At 39.9% G+C, this 18,988-nt stretch overlaps 1 protein-coding gene across 1 annotated transcript in view; it reads left to right on the top strand.

Annotated features, from left to right (window-relative positions):
* Nucleotides 1-18,986, top strand: part of LOC135480715 (uncharacterized) — a 34,341-nt gene extending 15,355 nt beyond the window's left edge. Inside the window, exons 3-14 of the mRNA XM_064760628.1 lie at nucleotides 4,020-4,085; nucleotides 7,635-7,824; nucleotides 8,748-8,884; nucleotides 9,241-9,394; nucleotides 12,556-12,663; nucleotides 13,393-13,460; nucleotides 14,138-14,323; nucleotides 15,250-15,336; nucleotides 15,884-16,030; nucleotides 16,781-16,828; nucleotides 18,254-18,335; nucleotides 18,883-18,986. Coding sequence (XP_064616698.1) covers nucleotides 4,020-4,085; nucleotides 7,635-7,824; nucleotides 8,748-8,884; nucleotides 9,241-9,394; nucleotides 12,556-12,608 — 600 coding nt within the window. The 3' untranslated portion in view covers nucleotides 12,609-12,663; nucleotides 13,393-13,460; nucleotides 14,138-14,323; ... (3 more) ...; nucleotides 18,254-18,335; nucleotides 18,883-18,986. The remainder of the gene's footprint in view (nucleotides 1-4,019; nucleotides 4,086-7,634; nucleotides 7,825-8,747; nucleotides 8,885-9,240; nucleotides 9,395-12,555; nucleotides 12,664-13,392; nucleotides 13,461-14,137; nucleotides 14,324-15,249; nucleotides 15,337-15,883; nucleotides 16,031-16,780; nucleotides 16,829-18,253; nucleotides 18,336-18,882) is intronic.
* Nucleotides 18,987-18,988: the final 2 nt, after the last annotated feature.

The raw sequence follows: 18,988 nt of genomic DNA, 5'->3' as shown, positions 1-18,988 counted from the left end.
TCAAATTTAACATACCATCATATTTAACATACTATCATATTTAACATACTATCATATTTAACATACCGTTATATTTTACATACCACCAAATTTAACATAGCATCATATTTAACATACTATTATATTTAACATGCTATCATATTTAACATACCGTTATATTTTACATACCACCAAATTTAACATACCATCATATTTAGGATTCCATCATATTGAACATACCATCATATTTAGGATTCCATCATATTGAACATACCATCATATTTAGGATAGCATCATATTTAACATACCATCATATTAAACATACTGCCATATTTAACATGCCATCAAATTTAACATGCTATTATATTTAATGATGGTTTCGCCAAACAGGGTAGAAAATAAGACAGTTAAGGGTTATTGAGCTTGTGGATGTTATATATTCAGAGAAAGTATGGACATATCTTACATGACACAAATCCACAGGCTTACTGGGGGAAAAGTCTTCTTCCTTTCTTGGAACTAATTCTTCTGCACTCAAAACAATAATCAGTAACTTGAACAGAGAGACTGTTATCTGGGTGATGCTAGAGTGTTTTCTGTTATATTAACACGATATTCTGACAATATTGACACATAACATCCAAAATTAATGTAACATGTGTGTTATATTTAACAGAATAATCCACTGTAAAAGCAGAACACATTCTAGCATCACTCAGACGTGACATATTTTTGAATGGCGTAAAAGGCATTCTAATGATATATTCCGCTTCGAGCGACACCATATAGCTGAAATCTTTCTGAACATAAACGTGTGAAGAACACATTGATCATAGATTCAACCTATATGGGCCTCCACACGCCTTTCTTTGCATTCTACACTGAGTATAAAAGCTTATGAAATGCAAGGACATGTATTTCTGGAAAATTTTTAAAAGGTTTTTGGGCTGTGCCTGTAGCTTTGTCCCCTTCGGTAGCGGGTCTTCTTGGTAGAGACTTGAGACGGATCCCCTAGTACACAGTAGGCCTATTATCTACTGTCACATGATGATAGGGCACGAATAGCATCGGGCGTATGCCTTAACCAGTGAAATTAATAAAAGCTGTAGTCAGGTTATAACACGATGAATACCCACAAAACCTGTTCTGCACGACCCTTCTGTGACTCAGGTCGCGGATGACAGTTTCACACGAGATTAAGGAAGATTCTCAGAGTAGCGGTCATCGGAGCAGAACTTAGGTCTTAGGTCACATCTTTGACACGTTACATTTTATTGTGTAGAATGAATTATTAAGTAACCGTGTACGGGGAATCCCCGGCGATTTTTCCCTGTCGAATTAAACAACGTCTACGTTTGAATCATACTCGTAAAACCACGTACTATCTCGCGTTCACTGGCGTCCAGTCGACAATCCTGACACAGAACAGTAAAACTGGCCAGACTACAATAACGTACACACGATGCTAATGGATTTTGATGTGAAGGATGACATGCAAAAAAGTGAAAATGTTGCTCTTCTCCATAATGAAAATTTTAGTCAACCGATACGTCATCGTTATGAACAGTGAAATGTAGTTATTGTATTGGAAACATTTTAACCTTTTGTCACCAGATTGTTCGTTGGACGACTGGTCACGCTAGAAAAACGAGATTTTACGAGAGTAAATTTAAATTGTCACGAATGTAAAACTATAAAATCTCTATTTATATACACAATATTTTCGCATACTTTATACAACAGTGAAAATCCAATAAATACTTGTCATTGACGAATTGAAGACCTGCAAAAAATACTCTATATAAGTAAGTTTACAGTGTTTTCTGGCCATCGAATTACCTACGCTCCTTTTAGGTGCAACTTTTTGTCATGTGTTGGCCCGTATTTGTGTACAATTTGCTGCAGTTTGGCTGTGAAAAAATATTGAACGATGTTGTACATTTCTAGGACCTTTCTTATGTAACTACGTAATTTTCTGTAAATATAGTCGGAAGAGGGATGATTATCTACAAGAAAATGTACCATCGTGGACCAAACTGCCGGCAAAGTCTATTGTAAAACTTATTAGAGGAGCCGTAAAAAGATTCTAGCCCATATTTTTTATCTCTGTCATGTAATAAACAAAATTTTTCCAGAAATTATATAAATGTTTTTTGGGGTAACTAAAAGAACTACTTAGGCTACGCGTTTTTTAATCTTATAAGATTGATTTCCTTAATGTTTAATTAGTCTTTACTACCCGTATTCCCTAATCTAACGATCTAATTCGGCAAGGAGTGGCACATGTAATCTTAACGATCAAGGTAAATGTACTAGTGTGTTTGTCCAGTGACGTCTCTCTAGCTATTACCAAGCTCATCTAATGAACCATCAACGCGTTCAGGTGGGAAAACGCACAAAGCTTTGCAGACCAGTGACGTCTAACAAACTGCAGAATAAATAGTACATTTTTTAGGGGGGGGAGGGGCATCTGGGAGCTAAGCGGACAGATTCCTGAGAGTATTTCAAAGGTGGTGAAAATTGTCACCGATTTCCCGAAGTAGTTCCAGTTTTAGAGTGTACAGCCGCGGTGTGTTTCAGCATCTCCGTGAGGCTTTCTTCTATTTGAGTATGTAAACCGCCTAGGGCATCGTTATTGTGAGGCACAGTACTTAGTTCATAAAATACCAGTCAAACTGTGTTTTTGTTTTACAATAAAATTTTAGTGTTGTCTGCTCGCTCTTTTTGGCTGCATGATGGAAAATTGTCGCATTTCCAATGATTCAGCCTGACCGTGATTAAAGAAAATTTGCTTGTTGCCGCTAACGGGATCGAGTCGCTAAATTCGGGCCGACTCCATTTTTGGGGGGAATTGCTCTCTTCCAGAGACAAACATTGGCGAACACAAACCACTGCACCGCTTCGAATTTGCTGTAATTAGGTACGGTATTGCATATTTGCTCTCACCGAAGTCGAAAGAAAATTCATGTAGGTCCTAAAAATCTAATAATGGTATAAAAACTAATGTTTGCAGCCGATATCCAGAGGACCTACCACTAGTCAGTGTGGATCAGTTCTGCTCGATACGTCAGTGCACTGTTAGATCGGTTGACTCACATTCATGCGGCTAAAGCCTTATAACCCTGAAATTCCACTGCACAATAACCATATTTTTAAATTCATGGGTTCTAGGTGTACTTAATCGACAGTGCTACGTGTATAAGGTGCGCAGGTTCCAAGGTGCTACGTGTATAAGGTGTGCAGATCCCTAGATACTACGTGTGTAAGGTGTGCAGGTTCCTAGATGCTACGTGTATAAGGTGTGCAGATTCCTAGATGCTACGTGTATAAGGTGTGCAGATCCCTAGATACTACGTGTGTAAGGTGTGCAGGTTCCTAGATGCTACGTGTATAAGGTGTGCAGATTCCTAGATGTTACGTGTGTAAGGTGTGCAGGTTCCTAGATGCTACGTGTCTAAGGTGTGCAGGTTCCTATGTGCTACGTGTATAAGGTGTGCAGATTCCTAGATGCTACGTGTATAAGGTGTGCAGGTTCCTAGGTGCAACGTGTGTAAGATGTGCAGGTTCCCAGGTGCTACGTGTGTAAGGTGTGCAGATTCCCAGGTGCTGCGTATGTAAGGTGTGCAATTTTCTAGGTGCTACGTGTATAAGGTGTGCAGGGTCCTACTACTGAAGCATTTACATGAACAGTTAAATGCAAATAAATACGTAACTGAAGTAAATTAAGAAGACGCCGCATTTCACGGGCTACTTGTGACCATTTGTCATCTATTACACTGTCATCGCTATCCATGCTGTTGTTGTTATTGTTTGTATTCTGTAGCATAGCGCGTCAACGCGGCGTAACGTCAGTTTTTCTGACAGTATCTATATCAGCAATGGGATAATACAAAGGCCTGTGCGATTGCATGTGATCACCTTTGCATGCGTATTGGGCACATACATGAAACGTGCTTATTCCTTTTTTGATTTTTGTCTGTCAACACAAAGACGGTAAGATATAAATTGTGTATTTCTAATTTTTTGGTTTTCCTTTTCAGAACGATAAAACTATCCATGGGTGGTCGGTAAAATTCTCGAAGTTTCCCGGCGATCGAACATTTGGGGTAGGTTATACGGCACAGAGTATTCTCATGTCATCGACATGGAGTAAACATGGTGAAAATTTATCATTTACAGTTAATCATGTACACTGACTAACAGTATTTATTCAGCATTGACTCCATTTGGTTTTTGTTATATACAAATATTTTTAAGGTATATTGCACAAAAGTTCTTCGTGTCACTTTGCTCTCACTACGTTGCATTCATCAAAGGGATTTCGTCCATACTTGACTGACTTTCTTCATTGATTACACGACCGTAGGCTTCTTATATTTTCACTTTTACAACGGGACCCTCTCTGTGCATAAACGGTTTCACAACACAAGGGTCAAGTTCCATGACAGGGCAAAACAAGGGATTCAAACAAACCTGGTAATATGCAATTAAACGACTGCTTAACACATACTTCCCAAAGTTCTTAATGTACTATTTCCAGGTGTGCACATAGGAAATGGCCAACACGTCCACTCTTAAACACTTAAAAAAACTGCTCTAATTCATCTCTAATTGGTAACTCATATCGTGTTCAATGTTGTGTTAATCTTGGTTGTATATCATCATATTGCATTTATTTGGTTTTGTGCAAACTGTGTGGTCAAGCTTACGTTGAAAAGGCGACCCAGAAATTACATCTAGGGGTAAAAAATCTGTCCGGAAAAAACAACAGCTTATAGGCAAATCTTTTTTTGCCTTTGACCATGACTGGGACCCGCGATGGGGAACTATTTTGGATGCTGGATACTGGTTCAGTCTTTCCTTATGGCTTAAATGACAATGATGTGGGGATTGGCAACGTAACATTCAGTTAACCACATTTCTAACATAACCCAACTTTTGAAGAGCCATCAGAGAAATCAACGCAGTCATGGTAGGAGGAAGTTTAGTAAGGTGCCGACTCATGGCAACATAACTGTCAACTATCTGGTAGGTTTGTCTAAAACAATTAACATCATGGACGCTCTACGCACAGTATTATATGCACTTCCCTTTAAAAAGTAAAATAGCTACAAAAGTAACATTTACTTCTACGCTTTCTGTACCACCCATGTGATCCATGTATGTCAGAAATATGCTATATTCGACATTACCATCCAGTCAGGACAGGTCATACTGCTAAAAGTACTGCTCGTAAAATGTAAGTACCTAGATAGGGTCTTGATTTACTCAACGTACCATGGATTTTAAATAATCCAGAGGTTTGCATTGTTGTGCCGAATTATTTCAGCATACGAGAGCCCCGTGCATTTCTTATAAATATTCAAAACCTGCCACATCCGAGACATTTAACTATACGAAAGCGAAAGATTTTGAGATGTCGGATTATATATCTGGTAGACACAGTTGTGACTGTGAATCGTCAGACTTCATTTCAATCTATGTGAACATGTCATGACGGGTTACAATCCATGTAAACATGTCATGACGGGTTACAATCTATGTGAACATGTCATGACGGGTAACCTAGATATTGTAAACAGTGATGATCTACGAAGGTGAGAGGTCCGAAACTTGGAAATTTGGTTAAAAATTGTCTAAAATGGAGAAGATAGAGACTTCAGTTCTTGAAGCATGGCTTGAGCTAGTGAAGAAAAATGTTGTGTATGCTATCCACCGTATTCTTATTAATGTTCATGTCACAGCCAAGGAAGTTCTTTAGGGTCTTACCGTGTGAAGGGTACTTGATAATATTCAGAGAAAAAAACGTTATTCTTCCTGCTGACAAAGCCCCTAATAATATTATATTTGTCAGCTAGAATTATTACTATGAGTTTCTTGTGGAGGAGCTTCATATTACAACTGCCGCAACATCAGCGTAATCCATCACGACCTATACTCTGGAGGAACTATTTAAAAAACATCAGTCCTTTTTCAAACAGTATATCCGTACCTTCCCGTCACATCGGCATACCACATCTTTAATGGATTCCAAAAATTCATAAATCCCCCTACAAAGCTCGCTTTATTGCGGTGTCAAAAAATTGTACAACCAAACTTGTATCAAATCTCTTAAAGAAGGCACTATAAGAAGTACAGTCATTTTGGAACAAGTACATGTACTGCAATTGCAAAAAATGCAGGCCTCAACTTTATGTGGAGACTTAAAATACTCTAAACGTCTCACTGAAAACCTGAACGCTCTAATACACATACCGTATAAGGTACATAAGTACATGTCTACTTGAGATTTCTCCTCTCTCTATACTACGATTCCTCACGCGAATTTAATAGGTGGAATTTCATCACTAACTGTTTTTGGTGTTTAATAAAACCGGTCGCCGCTATGTTAAAGTCAGAGGCAAAAAAGCCTTCTTCAGTTCCACCACGTACAATAGTTACCATTCATGGGGTGTTTCCATGTTCATTGAGTTGATTGAATTTCTCATTAATAACATCTATGTGAAATTCGTGGAAACCATATATCAACAGTGTAAAGGTATTCCCATGGGTACAATCCCCGACCGACACTTGTTCTCACATGGATACGACTGTATGCAGAAACCATTAAGGAGCAACCCTCACCAGACTCGATCTGTTTTCATCCACTGAACTGTATATTGATGATCTGCTGGCTTTAAACAAACCGTACATAGCAAAGGCTGTGACAGATATTTATCCACCTTCGCTGGATTAAAAGGAAACCACAGACTCTCCAGATGGGGCACATCATATCTGCACCTATATTTGTACAAAGACCAAAAGGGTTTCCTCTCTTGGTGAAGAGGGACAGTTTTAATTTTGACATTGTAAATCATCCCTACTTGGACAGCAATATACTGCAATATTATAATATAATATATATGCAATATTTCCTGCATATGGCGTGCACATATCTCGCCATGTAGCATTTGTTAGATCCTGTGTGTTGTGTGACGATTTCAATCAACTTCACAAGTTCTTGTTGCGAAAACTAGTGTGTCAAAGTTATTCCATCAAGTGCCTTCTAATTCCTCTTAAACCTGGGCTAGAGGATAAATATCCATCGTGTTGAATTAGATCGTTACGTTGAATATATGAACCGTTACAATCAAAGCATAACTGAGATATATATTTTATTATCGACAACTGATATTCTAGCATTGTACACGATTTGAATACTGATTACACTCAGTTGCCTAGAACATACATGATGCGCCTTTCCTACATCAGTGAAAACTGCTCACCGCTTCTATTTGCATGATTCCGTCCTATTTTCATACTTTATCTTTGGTGTTATTCGTCGTTTTGGGAACTGACCTTGTGATTATTAACCATGAAGGTGTTCTTTGGTCAACGGCTGGTATACGATTTTCATACTTTCCTCTCACCCACTCGTCTTTACCAAGTAACTAAGCTTAAGTTAAAAATTGCGAGAGCTCAAAAAGCTGAATTCAGAACAGAAAATAGATCAAATTATGCTTGATATATTGTTCTGCAGTGAAGAATCAATGTAGAAATTTTAAACTACCTCGAGCAAAATATTCTAATTGTAGCTGCGTTTGAACTTAAGTCTTGATAAGTAGGGGTCCAGCTGAATTGTGATCAAGCGGACTTATTATCACTTTCACTTTCAGTACGCCGTCATGTTCCCACAAGCCACCGCGGACTGTATCGAGCAGCCGCTGAAGCTCCTCAAAACAAAGTTTAACTTCCAGGAACCGGGTCTGGTTGTGTCTGTGATCGGCGAGCTGACAGATGACCTCTCCCTACAGTGGACTATGAACACTTTCCAAGACGCTCTCTCTCTTACCATCAGGACTACCGGTCAGACTTCGCTCAATTTAAACAGACTTAGTTAAATACTGATTTGGTCTAGCTTGGCTTGAGTTTTTGGTCAGTTTTGAAGATATAACATTCTTAGGGCTGATAGGTTCATTTATTACACGATACCAATGGTTTGGACAAACCCACTAGCCTTTGTAAAGTAACACACATAACAATTCCACGTAGAGCTGTATTACTGTGATCTAACTGGGATCGAACTGTGATAGAGATGTGGAAACTTAACATAAGATTCAGCTAGTCATTCAGTTTTGTTGCCCATAAAGAAGGTGTAATATACTTGGTACTGTTTGTGTTATTGACAAATAACATGGCTTAAAGTAGACTTTACACAGACCGTCCCAGCTCTCACGGTTCGTGGGCTCTTCGATCACCTCCAGTGTTCAACGGCGCCGTATTCACAATAAGTCAAACTCTCAGTGTTTCGAATTCAAAATATCTTTAAATAACCGTCGATTGTGTTTGAGCTCCTTAACGCTTTCCTCTGTTTTGATACGGAGCTTGTCTACACTGACCACCAGGCTAAAGCGCGCCACTACATCTTTAGCGTACATGAGGCGTACTGCCAACGTTCTACTACTTTTAGCACAATTCCCCTTCACCTGCTGGGTGGCATCATTGCTGTGAATATATATAGCCGTCCGGGATATGTGGATTTGTACAATAATTCCATCTGCATTCAACAGGCACAGACCTGGCAGGCTAGCGGTTCACCATTGGGTTGACAGTAAAGCATTTTTAATCTGCCCGAATCTGCGGTTTGCTCACCTTTTCTGTAAAACCGAAGGACAGCATTTCCACCTAAGAATTAGCCACTAGAGCTCATAACTTCGAAAAATTCAATCATTTTCCTATTTTATATTCGTTCTTGGCTGTTCTGGCATCGTTTTGGTGTGCTGTTGCAGGGGCCTGGACTCTCACAAACGGACTGGATAACCAGCTGAACGTGATCGTAGGTGACGCTCACAGGTCCAGGCGTTCAGATGTCGTCCCAGCCGTTGGCATTGTGCAGTGGGACGAACCGCTCCTGAGACGGACAGAGGTAAAGACGAGCGCTCTTACCCTAGATAAATTTGGGTCATTTTTTCATTGATAATAATAAAACTAGTACTCATGAAGAAGTGTTCCTTATTCACTTGAATGGCTCATCGGTTCACAAAATGAACCAATAAATGTAACAATACCCTAGCCAGGTAACAAAAACAAATTGCCAACATCTAGAAATGAAGACAGGATCAGTGTCACAAGACGTAGATATCTTCCTGTTCATTAGGCCTATATTGGGATTTATCCTGAATTTGGAAGCAAATCAGATAACAGCATAAAACAAGCCATGACAGTACCACGAAATACAAAGCCTGATATCTATGATCACTGAAATTGCTGATTTATTTTCAGAACACACCGGCTACACTTCGTGACGAAAAGAAGCAGTATCTCGTGACAAATCATTCTATGTTTATGTTCTTCGAGAAAGGTTTGAATCGTCTGTCACCTCAACAAGATCTCTGTATTCGGATGGAGATAATCCTCCTACAACGGGCACGCATGGGTGAGATACAGTCTACACAGTTCATATATACACAGATATATATGGTTCCCCATGCAATTTATTATTCATCGTAAAAGTCAACATGTGCAGCTTATAACCGTCATTCATAATACGGTATCTTTTCCACCGCTGAGCTGTCTGGATCTAGACTGCATCGGATCCACAGAACCCTGTAAAGGAATGCATCTTAATCATATGCCGAGCAACTCTTCTCTAGTGAACCACTAGTGAGCTAGATCTGGAGAGGTGTCGAGAGTGTAAACTTGCTACAGTACAGCTACAGCAGTGAGCCCTTTGAGTGACCATTATACTAGAACTGGACAGGTGTCGAGAGTGTAAACTTGCTACAGTAGTGAGCCCTTATAATGACCGTTATACTAGATTTGGACAGGTGTCGAGAGTGTAAACTTGCTACAATACTTTCCAGATAGTGAGACAACAATCCACTTCCATTCCACACTCTGCCGAACCTCAGGCAGAGTTTTTTTTTATAAAAGATTTAGTAAAATATATGGACCAGACCAGAGCAGCGTCAAGAGTGATAGCTGGCAAATGGTCACACATACGTGTAAATGGTGACACACAACCTCTAATCAATTTACCTTAGTTACGGCTTCATTCATGTAAATGCTTAAATCATAACAAATTACACGCCCCCTAGCACTAGGGCTTAGGCAGAATTAGGGGGCAAAATGCAGTGATGTTAAGTTATTAGACGTCACTGGTCACATTTAATAAACAGTAACATGAGAACATTGCGAAGGGACTACGCAGGGATTAATCCCTTAATATGAATAAAGGGGTTAATATGAATAAAGAAATTAAATAAGGGTTGCATGAGCACTTAAGACTACATCATTGCTTGTATACACAGAGTTCTAATTTGGTTGATTACATCAGGGAGCGTTCTGGGAGAAACCCTTTAGATATAAGCGTCAAGTCCGACATTCCTATACCATTTGTAGTCCGTAAAGGGCGTTCCAAGTCATTAATCGCAAGATCCATTTCCACAACAACGTTTAACACTAGCTCCCGAAGACAAAGGTATGTAAGAAATTGTACAAATAAGAAATAAAGCCGGTAACACACAAGAGAGAAGCGGTCATCAGTTTTCAATGATGCCGGGCAGACAATGAATATTCCAGGCATGAAATCCATATCAAAGTTCAAATTCGTAGTCCGTGAATGAGTTCATTTGTGTCTTCATTTGTGTCTTCGATACTCCATCAAACGCCTTCACTTCAAGTTACTTAAATTCTATAATGAGTACAACACTCTGGTTGGCAGATATGGGCAGATCGTTCAAAACCCCTTGTGATTTGATTCGTTCTTGTCATAGTATTCGCTTAACCCAGGACTAGAGGCTGTGTGAGCATTCATCTTTATTAATCAACATGATGTCTTTATGAATATTTGCTATCAAAGCCTGACTAGAATATCTAAATTTGTATTCGGTCTGGAACTTATTTACGGAAAATTGATGTCTTACCTACAAAATCCTCTGTCTTCCCTTCACTAGCGAGAACTCATAACTGCTCCTCTTTAACAAGTCACCACCTTTATTTACTATATGTGTATTTATTCCTATGTATTCGTCTACGGGCTGTTATTTTAGGTTCTTTTGGAAATGGGTCTTGCTATTATCGACTAGCAACGCCCCTTTATGATTTACGGCTGGTAAACGAATATCGGAATTGATGCTTAGATTGCTCGTCTGTGAAGCAGTAGTGACGTAAAACACTTATAAAGAATGTCCCCAATAAACTACTTTTGTACTTCTACCAGGAGGTGTCGTTTTACAGTTGTCAGTAATGATATGAAAACTCGATCAACAATTCTATGCAGGGGGCCCTTGTTATCTCCTTTGTTATCAGTCATAATGATCTAATTTTTAATCTTTAGTTCGACATCTTGAATTGCTTTTTGCTTTGAGTGAGCACTGAATACCACAGAAATCCGACTCATGGGCGATAGCACACTGATAACATTCCACACCTTGGACTTTGATAGCGTTTATCTCCCCTGTGACACCCATTTAATCCATAGATGTGCTTCATGAACAGTTTAACGCAGTTAAATATTCAGCGAAGATAAGCTTATTGTTGTTGATGGATAGTTCAATCCCACCTATGGTCAGCGACTGCTTACCATGCCTCTGCAGTTTTCTATGCCTCCGCAGTTTTCCATGCATCCGCAGTTTTTCCATGCCTCTGCAGTTTTACATGCCTCTGCAGTTTTCCATGCCTCCGCAGTTTTCCATGCATCCACAGTTTTTCCATGCATCTACAGTTCTTCCATGCCTTCGCAGTTTTCCATGCCTCCGCAGTTTCCCATGCATCCCCAGTTTTCCATACATCCACAGTCTTCCCATGCATCCACAGTTCTTCCATACCTTCGCAGTTTTCCATGCATCCACAGTTTTCCATGCACCCACGATTAAGTACCTGTCAATCAGTTCATTCATTCATTCATGAGAGACATCCGTGGCTCAGTTGGTTAGCGGGCTAGCGCATCGTTATGACCCAGGAGTCTCACCAATGCTTCCTATGCGGCCGTATGTAGGAAGGTCCCTCAGCAACCTGCGGATGGCCGTGGGTTTCCCTCGGGCTCTGCCCGGTTTCCACCCACCATAATGCCGGCCGCCGTCGTATAAGTGAAATATTCTTGAGTACGGCGAAAAACACCAATCAAATAAATAACATTCATTCATGCGTTCATTCAAAACACCTGCGTTTTTGTTGAAATGGACTGAGAATGCTGCCTGAATACCCCAAAACACTCCACAAGTACATAAACGTTTTTTTTTAATATCCCGTTTTAATTTTCTATCTTGGGAAGACTGACGAATATGGTGAATGAATAATATTTGTTTTTGCTTTTACTTTCATTTACCATAGCTCTATTTAATTTTGTTCTCGCCCAGAGTGCCATCTATCCCGGCTAGAGGTAATCACTAATATTTATCAGACTTACACATTTTTGTTATTGCCACCACATGCTTCCCCTCCAGGTTTTGTTTCTGAACTCCCTGATTCATGTATCATGACCTACATGTATTATGCTGGCTGTTTAGAATGTAACTGTACACGTACATGTGATAGACACCTGGCGTAACAGAAACCACTACACATCCGTAATCAAGAACTCGGTTATTTCCGTAGCATTCCGCCCCCTTCCGGTTTGTAAAGTTGTTACTCGGCGGAAGTTTGTCTGATCTTCAGAGAGTCCAGCAGGCGGTGGAGAATAACATCCCAGTCCTCGTGTTGAAGGTGGGTCCGTAGTTATCTCCCTTCGTTTGATACATCCTTAACGACACCGTTTCTTCAAGAAATCACACTGTTGACAGAAGTAATCCAAGCAAAAAATATTAGTACGTTTTTGTCTGGATTCTGATGCTGATTCTGATAAGAGAGTTTCTCTACGCTGCTTAAACTGCACAGGGTAAAAATACAGACTTCTTGCCCATGAGAAGTCATAGCCTAAAGGAGCTGTTTGCCAATTTACATGAAGTTAGTGATTATTGAAGCCAGAATAATACAACCTTAACACAGCTGACGCAGTAGTCAGCAGATTGCTGAGCCGATAGCTCTTCGTTGTGGTGACATTAAAAGTAAAAATGGGGCTGAGATAAGAGCCTCGCGTGCGACGAGAGCCGGACTTACAAACTGCAACAAGGAAATACTGCTGTGATTAACGTCAGACACCATCACGAAAACTTTTATGTGTTCAACTACAATTAACTTATCTCACAATTAAACCACCACTTAGATCCTAGGAATATTTCCTTCTTCCTTTCTGCACTTGATTTTTTAATTTGACAGGACAGACCTCAAAGTTCCGTTATCGTGCTCTACAAATTCAGCTACAACTCTTGGATGTCTTTGATCTGTAAGATGTAACTGATTTATGATCTAGCAAAATCTCCTTCATCACCATTCCGGTTTTCTTTATTTAAATCTTTGACATTAATAATAGGCGGTATGTCTTTATCGTGCCAGGGTACTGGAGGAGCCGCCGATGTCTTGGCGGAAACAATGGACGAGTTAGACGTCGCTTTTTCAGACAGGTACATTTATTAAAACGCTAACTGTGCATACATGTACTCAGTTTCACTAGTTTTCTTCGTTAGATGCACTGTATGAATACTGTGTGGATTAATACAGAAAGTCTTACTAATTTCAGTGCGTTAGGAAGTTTGTCAGTTGTCTGGCGTGCAGAACGGTAGTTTCCGAGCAGCCCTGTCCGGTTTCTCTCAGTGATAAACATAGCACTTGTCATATAAGTGCACTATCCTTGAAAAGGTGAAAAGCCACAGCCAAAGGGGAACTCTCTCGCCTTAAGTAATCTGAGCAATTGGGAATGTAATGTTTGGCTGTGCAGTCTCTTATTGATTTCCAGCCTTTGAGTTGAATTTTGGGTAATGCTCGTATATTTGGGCTCTTGGTGCGCAACATTTTCCACTCATATAACGACCGGATCATCCAGTCAAGTTTCCTTGCCCTAAACCCGTCAGTGTTAAGCCAAAAGGGAGGCAGGATCAAGCATCATTTTCAAAGCCTTTGGTATGACTCGATCCGGGTTTGATCTCACGTCTCCCGACTTGTAGATGGACACTTTAACCTCTCATCCACTGAAGCGGTTGACGCTGGGAGAAGTATTTAAATTTACTGTATACTTATTATATTTGGCTGCTAATGAGATAATGTTCCAATGGTATGTAATTCAATGCACGTCTGTTTGCAGTGAGAAGGACGAAGAACATCAAGGGAATTCTGAGGTGGATAACACAACCGGAAGTAGACTAAAACTCCAGGCTATCAAGACAGTGTCTTTCTGTCAAAACAATCCCGATCTGCTCTGGAAGATCGACCTCAGTGACGTCACAACAGCGCCGTCTTTACAGATCGCCATTTTAATCCGCCTTAAGAGGTTCGATAATTCGACAGAATAAAGCACCACATAGCTGCATGCTACATCCGATTGTGTGTCTATCTACGCAGTGTTCTTTGAGCGATGCAAATAGCCAAAAATAAGCGTTACATGAACAATTCTTGTAGCCATATATATCATTTTGAAATATAATATAATGTTGTTACTATATAGACCGTAATTTCCAATTCTAGAAGACAGAATTGTCATCGCAAGGGCCCGTGGCCTGTGGTCTTTTTTCAGTTCATTCCTTATACAAAGCGCTATTGGCAGGCAGTAATGACCGACCATTTCAAAACGGGCCATTCTGTCATTTACATTTGTAATTCAAACTGTCATGAATATTGGTTCTTATTGGGAAACATATACCCAGACAAGTTTAGATCGTGTAGTCTCTGCTGCAGCCTTTCAGGCAAACTTCTCGTGGCTTTTAGCGTTAGCGGCGATATCTAAGTTACGTTTCGGTAAGCATTTACAGTGGCTGACTGATGCTTTTCAGAATTTGCAATATATCCGTGATTGGAGGATTAATGACATTTATTTGTCTGCCCCAGGGTCATGAAGAAAATCTTAGACTTAAGTCTGACTTAGTCTTAACTTATTGCATGATTCATTATCTTAGATTTGAACTTAGCTTTAAACGCTGTTTTTCAAGTTTACGAAATATTACGATATCGATAAACAATGAAGTAAAATTTTTATTATATTGTTAAGCGTTTTGAAGGGAAGCCTAAGTATCACTTAAATCTAAGACAGTTTCATGATCCTTGGGAGGGAGAGCCTTCCGCAGTGATGGATTTCTACAAAGTCATTTACATTCGTTATTCAACTATTTGGAACGAACCTACTCAACTAAGAAGGGTGATTTTAAAACCCGAAGATTTATTGTCATGTTTCCGTGTAAAATGAGTACTTTTTTTGAACAGGTCCTCGTTTGAACACCAAAGACAAGGTTTTTTTCATTCCTGAGCTGGGAACATGATCTATCTAGCCTTCAGACATTGTCTCAAGCGGTATGTACAACACGATAAACCGATGGCTTATACCACTCACACTTAGGAATGACCTATTTAAATGAATGAATGTTTGAATGATTATGCCTTTACACCACATGTCGGCGTTATTGCAGTCAATACAAGCATGCTTTGTTTTGATTGATGGGAGGAGCGTTATATATATATATATATATATATATATATATATATAACGCTCCTCCCATCAATCAATCAAATATATATATATATATATTTGTTTAAAGCGAAAATGAGAAAATTATATACATGCACAGTTTTTCACGGGCCAAATTTTAGGATGTTTGTCAAATCCCTTGCAAATTTCTGCGGCGCCCTCCGTTCGAAAATCTTTAAGAGGAGAAAAACAATTCCAATTTTAGCCAAATTTGTGTGGCAACTTATAATCTACGATCTGCGTTGGATTGTATCACCTTCTGTCTTTTCTGCTACATCCACAGACATAACCAAAACTCTGTTTACAGCTTGATGTTTTATGTACATATTGACATCAGTCAGTGCCAAACTTCGTCCATCTCTTTTCCGTCAGCTTCTTCAAGACGTCGACATGGACGCCTTGGTGACACAGAAACCCAAGCTGCTGGGTCACATGCTGAAGAACGCTCTGTTTACGAGGCATTTCCTCACCAAGATCTTGTCCTTTCTGAAGATCAGCCACATACAAGCTTTGTATCAGGTAGGCCTAGCCATCAACGCGCGTTGTCTGGCGTTGGTTTTGATACATTTTTGTTGTGATAGTTATTCATTTAATATCTGTAAGCACGGCTTACTACAGGCTTACTAAAGGCTTACTAAAGGCTTACTAAAGGCTTACTACAGGCTTACTACAGGCTTACTAAAGGCTTACTAAAGGCTTACTACAGGCTTACTAAAGGCTTACTAAAGGCCTAAATATGAATTTATTGTTAAATACTTTGATTGGGTTTGACATAAGGACAACCACATCGATAATGTCCAAAGTGACGGAAATCAAAGTTTGATATTATAGGCTTACAATCCTGCATATGGCCAGAGTTAAAAACATACATTCAGGTTTAAGGAAAGTTAACGAAAAGTGATCACAGTAATAATTTCAATCGTATTATTTTAGTCGTTTAACAAACGCACAGACATATTGTTAATTTTGCGAGCTCCTTTTGATTAAAACACCATGGCTGAGAAAGGTGCCAATAGCTACCAGTACAAAGAAGAAAAACATGTTTGTCCGCGATCGGCTATGACCTTGGTACTGAATTTCTGCAGGCTATCAAAGAAAGACAGTTTCACAAGCACAAATCGTACCTTAATATGAAATTAATTTCCGCCGCTCTCGCTGACCGCCATCGTATACGGGAAAAGTTCTTGATTACGGCGTTAAACAACAATCAAATAAATAAATAACAAACATGTAAATAAATCAATTAATGATTTTGTTATTGTTTTGCAGGAGTCTAAGGACGTCATTTACCCTGACCCTACCACAGCCCCATGGAAGGTAAGTCTACAAGAGCCTTAATGGCGTTACGCACCTCACGTAACATCACGTTGGTTTGAACGATGAAAGGGCTTGCTCCCTCAATGGCCAGGTCATTGACCAATGGGGTAGCGTGTTCCAATAAAGCTGTTGCTGCTAAGACTGTGGCTGTAAGTCAGGATATATGTCAGGTACCTGGGGGAAGGGCGGTGCTTTTCTCCAGCCAAACCGGTTCCCTTCAACTTCAACGCTGAGCGCCGCCATACACTTGGAAAATTCTTGTGAATTGCTATAAATAAACGGCATTCAAACCATATACATAAAGAGACGTCTATGTATATACAGTATATAATAGCACGCCATGGGCCGCTAAGGGATGTTGCTAAATGTGTCAGACCATATAGATTTATTCAAAGCGATGTTTGTAGCCGTTATGGAGAATGTTCTCTCTTGACGACGATACCGAAACCGGGCACACCCCAGGGCAAACGACCGGCCCGTGCCAGTTACCCTTCAAAACTCCTGATTTACATCCGTGACTGAACCAGTGAGAGCGCTAAATGTTGGCCTTCCTCGCTGTTCACGTGATATTGATGTCTCCCTTACTGTGTACACTGTGTGATTTTCAGGGTTACCTTCACCCTTTACCACAGTATGTATGACATGTGTTAGTTGTATTGTGTGAAGACTGTGTTGAGTGTTAACATGTCTCTCCTCTCTATGTTATCATGTCTCTGGTTGCTATGTTATCATGTCTCTCCTCTCTATTTTATCATGTCTCTCCTTGCTATTTTATCATGTCTCTCCTCGCTATGTTATCATATCTCTCCTCTCTATGTTATCCGCGATTTTATGCCTAGGTCGTTGCACGAATCCCTAATAGCGTTATTTGCACGTAATGTAATAGTGTAATGCTATAAGACTGATGAGTTTTGCGTCGTACTTAACAAAGTTTCATGACGATGAGGAGTCACAAAGTGTGTGTACATATACTGTGTCTTCTTGTCACAGAGAGTCTTATGCCGCCACTGAAGTATTACACCAATCATGACACCTCATCCAGTCACATTATACTGACACCTGTCCCAATTCCTTGCTATAACCTCTCGGTTCCCAGCGCCAAACGAGGTAGCAACATATACCATATCTAGTCTTTGATATGGCCCGACCCGGAATTGATCCCGGGCTCCGAGGCTCTTACCATTAGGGCACCGAGGCGGTCGCTATGTGCATGTAGCTACCATGGCAACCAGCACTGTATGTATGACGTCGCCGTGGCAGGGGCGAGCTCGCGATGATATCGGGGCTTCGTGAACGTGTACTCATCTGTGTAGAATCAGCTAATTAGATTACTGTACAGTTTTGTCGGCGGCCATCTAATGTGACTATCTTCCATCATCTTCAATCTGCATCATTGTCTTTGATTCCTGTCTATCTTTCTGACAGGTGACGTTCCAAAAAATCAAAGAACTTCTGAAGAGTCTATATCCTCCGCTAGAATCCATAGGATTTTACTTCCACCGGTTAGGTAATCACACATTTATTGTCCAACTGATCATAATATATATATTGAAGTGAAGCCTTCGTCACGATTCTTCAAGTGTTGAAAAACCGAAAATTTAGGGCACATTCTTAGAAAAACGTTTAAATTAAGTATTCTTCTTAACTCACCACTTTTGAAATCTAAACATTAAGTGATTCAAATATCGGGATAGCGTTATCCTGTTACAGATGATACAAATTGTTAAATGTTTCGTTTGTGGTTTATTCGAGCTGGTTAATTTTGTCATTAAATTTACCCCCTGCCCCCAAAAATTTACCCCCTGCCCCCAAAACTGATGGTTTCATACCTTTTGTCCGTCCAGTTTTTACAAGCGCACTAAGCAGCTAACATGAAACATTCCAATTATTCATTAATATATTCATGTACAAGCTTCCTTCTGCTCATTATTATTAACACGCATCGTTATATTCATTATCACGCATTGTTAAGTTCAGTAACTCCAATCCGTATATCCATTCATTAACCTGCATCTTTTTTTTTTTCATTATTGCCACCGCTCTGTGTTGTGAAGGTGACAGCCCGTCTTCCTCCCGAGGAGAAAATTATTCACCTGTTTCTGTGGTCCGTCCTCAGTAACAGAGAGACCGTGTCCAGGGTATTGTGGGAGAAGTTCCGGT

Source organism: Liolophura sinensis, chromosome 13 (assembly GCF_032854445.1).
Source record: "Liolophura sinensis isolate JHLJ2023 chromosome 13, CUHK_Ljap_v2, whole genome shotgun sequence".
Lineage (NCBI taxonomy): Eukaryota > Metazoa > Mollusca > Polyplacophora > Chitonida > Chitonidae > Liolophura > Liolophura sinensis.
This window is presented reverse-complemented; position numbering and strand designations above follow the sequence as displayed.